Source organism: Artemia sp. Qi Xiang Cuo, chromosome 14 (genome assembly GCF_049724085.1).
Source record: "Artemia sp. Qi Xiang Cuo chromosome 14, ASM4972408v1, whole genome shotgun sequence".
NCBI classification, from domain to species: domain Eukaryota; kingdom Metazoa; phylum Arthropoda; class Branchiopoda; order Anostraca; family Artemiidae; genus Artemia; species Artemia sp. Qi Xiang Cuo.
This window is the reverse complement of record NC_142807.1, coordinates 37,555,938-37,564,191: the sequence shown is the minus strand read 5'-3', so window position 1 is coordinate 37,564,191 and position 8,254 is coordinate 37,555,938. Positions and strand designations below refer to the sequence as shown.

General features: G+C 33.5%; 1 protein-coding gene across 2 annotated transcripts in view; it reads left to right on the top strand.

Moving 5' to 3' along the window:
- The first annotated feature begins 4,977 nt into the window (after positions 1 to 4,977).
- LOC148944427 (uncharacterized) overlaps positions 4,978 to 8,254 on the top strand; it is a 30,936-nt gene continuing 27,659 nt past the window's right edge. For both annotated transcript variants that reach the window (XM_089100153.1, XM_089100152.1), the window contains exon 1: positions 4,978 to 6,195. In XM_089100153.1, coding sequence (XP_088956279.1) covers positions 5,022 to 6,195 — 1,174 coding nt within the window. In that variant the 5' untranslated portion in view covers positions 4,978 to 5,021. The remainder of the gene's footprint in view (positions 6,196 to 8,254) is intronic.

Below are 8,254 nucleotides of genomic sequence, written 5' to 3'. Positions count from 1 at the left end.
AATGAAAAGTAGTAAATGGAATTTAATTTTGATTTCATAATTCAGCCTTTTTTATAGAACATGCAGTTTTACTAATTCTTCTCGAACCATTGTCAATTCTATCGCATATGCTGAATCTAATTACAAACTGGCTTGTCTACAATTTTATAGATCCAAACTATAGAGCGGTGTTATAGATGTTAAACAATTACTAAATTAAAATAATATGAAAGAAGGTAAGTGTGTTTTTGATGCTGTTAGCAGATAGTATAGATTAGTTTATGGACTTTTAACTAAGTTTTGAGTCATTCTGGTCTTCTAAATGGTAACAATTGTAACATTATCACCAACAATTTTTATTTAACACCTAGTTCTATCCATCTAACAGATTATTCAATTTGAATTGTTTTTTTTTTAATACCTCATAAATCAATTCTATTGTATATGCTGAATGTAATAAAAAAATAGCCTGTACTTTTTCTAACCTACAATTTTGATATTTCTATCCAACAATGTGGACTTTTGTAACATATTAACTCAACTTTATAGAAGTTTTATAAAAATACTTTTAAATTTTTTATAGAAAATGCATTAGTTTAAATGAAAAGAAGTCAATACAATTTAATTTTGATTTTGTTATTCAGCCTTTTTTATAGACACTGCCGTTTTACGAGTTCTTTTCTTAACATGGTCAATTATCTCGCATATATTGAATGCGATTACTAACTTGGTTTTTTCAGATCGTACAGATCAAAATTGCTTAGCAAGGATTGGAGATAAACTAGTTAACTTAACCTTATAGAAGTTTAAACGAAATAATATAAAATTTTTGATGGAAACTGCATTAGTATAAATGAAAAGTATTAAATTATATATCATTTTGATTAAAGCTCTTTTAAAAGATACAAAAACTACTTATTTAAAACACATATTTTGTTTTTAATGACAACCGAGTAAAGAAAAACCAGACGGAATCAGACAACTGAGTCTCTCAATCCCCGTAAAGCTCTTTTAAAAGATACAAAAACTACTGATTTAACAACAAAAATTTAGTTTTAATGAAAACCAAGTAAAGAAAAACCACAAGGAATCAGGCAACTGAGTCTCTCAAACCCCGTAAAGCTCTTTTAAAAGATACAAAAACTACATATTTAACACAAAAATTTCTTTTCTACTTACAACAACGTAACGAAAAACCACAAGGAATAAGGCAATTGAGTCTCTCAAACCCCGTAAAGCTCTTTTAAAAGACACAAAAACTACTTATTTAACAAAAAAATTTCGTTTCTAATGACCACCAATTAAAGAAAAACCACAAGGAATCAGTCAACTGAGTCTCTCAAACCCCTTAAAGCTCTTTTAAAAGATACAAAAAACTAATTATTTAGAAAAAAAATTTAGTTTTTAATGAACACCAATAAAAGGAAAACCACTCGGAATCGGGCACCTGAGTCTCTCAAACCCATTACAGATATATTAAAAGAAAAAAACACTCGTTATATAACACAAAAATTTATTTTTTCATGACCACATAGTACATAAAAACCAGTAGGAATCAGGCAACTGAGTCTCTCAAACCCCGTAAAGCTCTTTTAAAAGATACAAAACTATTTATTTAACACAAAAATTCGTTTTAATGACCACCAATTAAATAAAAAACACATTTAATCATTAACCTGATTATCTAAAACAAAATACATATATATTAAGATATAAAAAATAAAAAAATATAACAAAAAATTTTCATTTTTAATGACCATCAAGTTAAGAAAAACAACACGGAATCCGGCAACTGAGTCTCTCAAACCCCGTAAAGCTCTTTTAAAAGATACAAACACTGCTTATTTAACATAAAAATTTCGTTTTTAATGACCATCAAGTAAAGAAAAACCACACGGAATCAGGCAACTGAGTCTCTCAAACCCCGTAGAGCTCTTTTAAAAGATGCAAAAACTACTAATTTAACCTAAAAATTTCGTTTTTAACGACTACCAACTAAACAAAAACTACTCGGAAACAGGCAACTGAGTCTCTCAAACCCCGTAAAGCTCTTTTAAAAGATACAAAAACTACTTATTTAACACAAAAATTTCATTTTTAATGACCACCAAGTAAAGAAAAACCACACGGAATCAGGCAACTGAGTCTATCAAACCCCATAAAGCTCTTTTAAAAGATACAAAAACTACTTATTTAACAAAAAAATTTCGTTTTTATTGACCACCAAGATAAGAAAAACCACAAGGAAACAGGCAACTGAGTCTCTCAACACCCTTAAATATATTTTAAAAGATACAAAAACTACTTATTAAACACAAAAATTTCATTTTTAATGACCACCAAGTAAAGAAAAACCACTCGGAATCAGGCAACTGAGTCTCTCAATCCCCGTAAAGCTCTTTTAAAACTGTGACAAGCTAAACTACGACAAAGCACTACTCTCGTGGAACTCAATCCCCATTTAACTCAACCCCCGTGCAACTGAACCCCCTTGTAACTGCACCCCTGTCTAACCGCAACCCCCGCGTAACTGTACCCCCTTTAACTGAACTCTCATGCAACACAACCCTCCATGCAACCCATCTCCCTCAAAACACTTTTCAGTCATTTCTCGTTAAATTGACAATACGCTCCAAAACATCACTTGTGTATTATACAGTATATAATCATGGCATCTCCTAGAATTCACAAATCCCATTACCCCTTTTTTTCGCAAAGGTTAATCAAACATCTCCGATTGTAAAAGCATTAAAAAAATTTCCACTCACTAATTACCCCTTTTTTGCAAATGCTAAACAAGAAAAAAAAACTGTCTGCTTTTCAAAAACTTGTCCGTTAAAACTCGATTTGGTACGGGGGCGTACGCAAAGTATACGGTTCTACCAGAAAAACCTGTTGGTACGGGGGCGTCCTCAAATTCAATAGATGGTAAAAAAAAAAACATGTATATACCTTGAACTAGAAATTGCGTAAATCTCATGGCAAAGGTGAAATGCCCCTGTAGAATAGGACTACTAGAAAAACCTGTTTGATACGGAGGGGCCATAGAAGTATAAGGCTATGTGAGAGGATACTCACTCTCTTTGAAAGGGTGTAATGCCCCTGTAGAATAGAATTACCTACCAGAAAAACCGGAAGGAACATAAAGGTCCAGAATCCAGACGAGAGATACTACTTACAATTCAAACACGGCGCAATATGCCTAAATTTTGCTAAAAAAGTTGGCATTAGGAGGAGTTGGAGCATGCTATTGGAGAGGCCGTGGGCTCACTTTTAGTGTGTACTCTCCATTTAAGAAAGGTGCTGCCTGTCTATCTTTCGGATATAAAGTTGATAGTATGCGGAATCATGTGTAACCTGGTGTTAGCTAGTTTTTAAACCTAGTCAGGACTTACCTCTCCCTGGCAATGACTAAAGACTTCACACGTTTTTGCACCCGAATCAAGGTTTAGCTCGTTTTTGCCGTTATTCAAGACTTCGCTTGATTTTGGGCTTATTCAGTTTATAGCTCGTTTTAGCAGTTCTTCTCCTTTATGTTTTGTAGAAAACTGTTCCGTATTTACATTGAGCCAAATGAATTTCGCAGTAAATTAAAAGGACAGTGTTTGTCTACATATGAGTTTTAATCCTTGCTGGGCGAATTTTCTCTCAAGTGATTGTGACACTTTTTTTTTTGGGAGGGCGACGAGGAGGTAGAATAGAATGAATGATTTTTAGTTTTGTGTCTTCGGTATCCAATTAGGTCGTGAAATTATTAGAAATTAATTTATTTCGTTTATTTTTATTTATTTATTTTCTTATTATTATTTTTGTCCTTTTTTTTTGGGGGGGGGGTCTAAAGCTGGCTGGTTGTAATTGTGTATGTAGGGTTTTGTAAAGGGTGGTGTTTACCCATACAAGTTTAATAAACTTCGGGTTTTGTTGTTAATGTGTTATATTTTTTTAATAAAACCTTTTTCTCTAAAAAAAAAACATATATTTCATGGTCTTTTTTTTATTCAAGATGCAGGGTAATTTCGGTGAAAACACATCGTGTGTTTTTTCACCACTATTTCGTGTTTGCAGAGTAGTTCTCATTCAGTTCTTATGAAGTAAAACTTTTCATGACACAATTTATTGTTCGGCTGTTTTTGTTCCATTTCTTTCCAGTTTTTTAAAGGACAATAGTGTTAGTACCTTAAAACATCTTTTTAAGCTAGCCATACTTGTGTTTAACTTGAGGGGGTAGTTTGGGGGACAGGGAATTTGAATGTATTAAAAGATACAATTAGGATGTATTTGAACTTCGTTTTTTTTGAAAATTTGTCTGTCTGGGAATGTATGGCTAAACTAGGTATATTTTTTACTTTTGTGGTTTTGGCATGTTAAAGATATATACAATTTGTATATTTGGCTGATGTGAAGATGAAACTGTTAGCAGGAGCTGAGTGATGCAAATTAAATTAAATGTGGCTTTGCATGCATTTATGGGAATTGAACAAAATTTGGTGAAAAATTTCATTCCTAGTATTGGCTGAGCAAGCTCAAAATAATTTAGATTTCAATCCAAAGAATCTTGACTTGACTTTTTGAATCTTGACTCTTCTTAGAGTCAAGATTCTGGATTTAAAGATATTTGACTTCCTCTTAAACGGTGTAAAACTTGGACTCAGATGATAGTATGACACTTTGCTTTCGTTGACTAGTTGTAATCTTGGGAATTTTAGGAAAGGGGATCCCGAGGTTTTTAATTTATAAGATAATGGGGATTACTTGAGTGTTTAATAGCTATCACGTTTATCTAATTTACCACGACATAAACATTGAGGGATGATTTTAAACCGGGTTTATAAATCAATGAATTATGTAAGAAATCAAGCCCATGGAAATAATAAACTAAAATAAAAAAACGTTTCTCCATACAGGAACTTGATCTTAGCTGTGTGAATGGGGCTAGTATAGTTTAAGCAGAATTCAGTACGACCACTCGCTAATTTTGCTTTATGTTTTATTTTAGGATTTTAGATGTGTTAACTAGAAATAAGAATATCAGCTGGAACTTCATGAACTCTGTTGACCCTATTGGAGATGGTGCACAGGACTACTATGAAGTCATCAAAAAGCCAATGTGGTTCAAGAAAATCAAGGAAAATATCTATGCTAGAAAATATACTAGCCTTAAAGAGATAGTGATGGATATTCGTCTGGTATTTAAGAATGCTTATTTCTATAACGGGCCTACTAATCTAGTTAGTAAGCGCGCTCTTAGACTTGAAAATATGCTGGAAGAGCAGCTACAAACCTTGTCGGAAGATTTAAGGCAAACGTGCACTTTGGACGCCTGTTATGGAAACAATTTTTGTACCAAAATAGATGAGACTGATGAAAAAGTGGCTGGATCTTATTTATTAAAATATGCTGTGAGTGAAAGAAATCGTGCCGATGCAGAAAAAAAGTTTCTCGAAGAAAAAGAAGAAGAACTAAGAAAGCAGGTAGAAAATAACAGGCGTTGTCAGTGGGAAGACTGTATTAGTTGTATAGAGATTAAAGAATTCTTAAGAACTTCTTGGGAGGTACCCCAAATAGGACAGTTTTTATTGTTAGCCAGTGGAGTTTTGAATTTTGCTCCCACTTCAATTTTTGAACTAGAACATATGCTTATTTTACCCCAATCCTCTCGCACTTTGAGGCTGTTGATGACTACGCTACTATCTAACCCTGTTGCAAGAGGAAGACTTACCGAAAAACCACCTATGCCCTACTCTTATTGGTCAATGAAATTATCTAGTAGATTATCAGATTGGTTTCGAATATTCACAAAAGAAAAACAAAATGCTTTGAAACTGCTATTGGACTATGGTTTAGATAAATCCTTCTGGGAGGAACTTGAGTTTGAGAACCCTTTGGAAAAAAAAGAGTTTCATGAAATCCCTTTGAAACGTCGTTGGGTTATACTAAAAGGGATATGTGACTATGTAGTGCATGTCCATAAAAGTGTCCAGGAAGTCATAATGCTCGGAGATACAGATTTTTCGAAACCCCATATACTTGGTGAAGATGAGAAAGGATTTGAATATTTCTACTTTCCTCAAGTTACGGGATGGGATGTTCGAATATACCGACAGAAACAGAATGTATATTATCCAGAAGATGACTCACTCTGGTTTAGCCTCTTAGATGATCGCCGTCTTGAAATGGTAGAATTTGAAGCAAGGATAGAAGCAGCACGTATTAGAGGTAGGGATATATTCATTCTTTTCTTTATTTTCATCGTTTTCTCGCTGGACTGTGCCTAGAGAGGCGTTCGATTAACAGAGGCATTCAGAAGTAAATACACTAGCAGGTATTTTTGCCATGTGTACGCTAATACTAGGGTACTTTTGGCACTGCTGATTTGTGTTAAACTTTTTTCAAGCTATTATTTTTTTTCAATTGGTAAAAACACTGCAACAAAGAAATAAATAAACATCTGATTAAGAAGGCATATAAAGAAGAAATCATTTAGAAATCTTAATTCTGTTTTAGAAAACCAAATAGCAATTATTTCATTTAGAAGTATAAATTTGTCTAATAATACTGTACTACATCTTTATGTTGCCATGTGGTTTTTTTAATTTTTACACACTTGCCGGTGGATAGACCCCGGCGCCGCGCCGATGAGGGAAGACCGGCGGCGGCGGGGCCAAAAACAGCGCGCTGCGCCGGCGGTATCAATGATGACCGCAAACATTAATGTTGTCATCAGTCTTTCTCAAATCACAGCTTAAATTTACAACAGATTCGAGCCTATTCATGAGTTCAAAAATTCACAAGTCGCTGGCTGGAAACTGGTCTTCTTCGTTATTCATCAAGAGGTAGAAATCTGGTAGAAACGAAATGGCTGTGGTGTTTCAGAACCCTTGCATAATACGAGTAGTTGAAGTATCTATTAGCTATATATTCTTAACATAAATAATTATCAAAATTAGTAGTTGTTTTCATCGAGCATTACTTCATATAAAACTTCAAATACCGTATCACGAAATTCGTCAGTTATCTGTGTAAAAAACTTTGAATATAACTTTGAACTTAGAGGCTTAATTTTTTCATAATGCCCTTTGCCTATATCTGTTTTGTCACCTTTAAAATAGTTTAAATGGGTGACTTTTGTGTTTATTGTTTTTTTTTTTTTTTTGCTCTTTTGGATTACTAAAAAGCCTTCTAGTATTAAAAACTGGTTTTTAATAAAAACTTAAAAAAATGCATTTTAAATTTTTTTTTGGCTTCTTTATAGAATATATGTCATGAAGGCTAAAGCTGAACTGCTGCTTTTTTATTGCTTTTGGCTGCTCTGTTGGGTATTATTCATTTTTTCTTTTGGGGATTCATTCCAAAATATAAACTGATAAATACCAAATATCAGTCAAATTATAAACTGCATCTAAAAGGAGTAAATTTATCAAACTGAAAAATAGATGATGAACACTCCACATGAGAACACTTCAATTACAATGACACAAAAAACACTTAATAGTTTATTTGCTATGAAGAAAAATGAAGTGCCAGCTATTTTCTTAGGTAAAAAATGAAAAGCTCATCCGTTTTAAGTGTAATTAAATGAAATAAAATGCAGACTGAAGTAGCTCCAGGAAGATGTTGAAATTTTCATCCTAGTTCGTCACTTTTAATCCAAGCAAAATGTTAGGACACTTAGTATCAGTTATTGAGATTAAGCTTTGATTTCCAAATCCTCACAAGAATTACCAAATTTAAGAAAGTCGTAACAATAAGTCAGGTGTGGTCAAAATTCTCAGACTCCTCTTTGATCCCCACCCAGGCTCAAAGCTTCTGCTATGGTCACTTCCATGGAAATCTCCAAAGAGTTTCTTTTTAAAATAGCTTTCGAGTGTAGTTAGGGGTATTTAGACTTTTTTGCTTTTCTTCAAAGCTTTGAAAAAAGTGTTATAATATTCCAAATGTTATATTTGTGCATATTTTTGGTAATCATTTGTGGGGTGGTCGAATTTTTTAAGCCACTGTAGATACGTAAGAACGTTGCAAAATCTAGTACCCTGAGGTCATAAGACTGTCAAAGACTCCTCCTTGAACCTCCCAAATTGAAAGCTTTTATTATGACCTGGCCTTTAAAGTAACTTGGGCACTGGACCAAGGGCCCCATTGTTACTCGAGTGCAACGTTAGGTGGGGAAGTCGATATCGCTTTCGTCACACCAATTCATTTTAGTGTGAATCTGCCTGGTACTTATGAATGAATGTTTTCAAAGTAAACCCGTTTCATCAATAAGAAAAAAAAACGG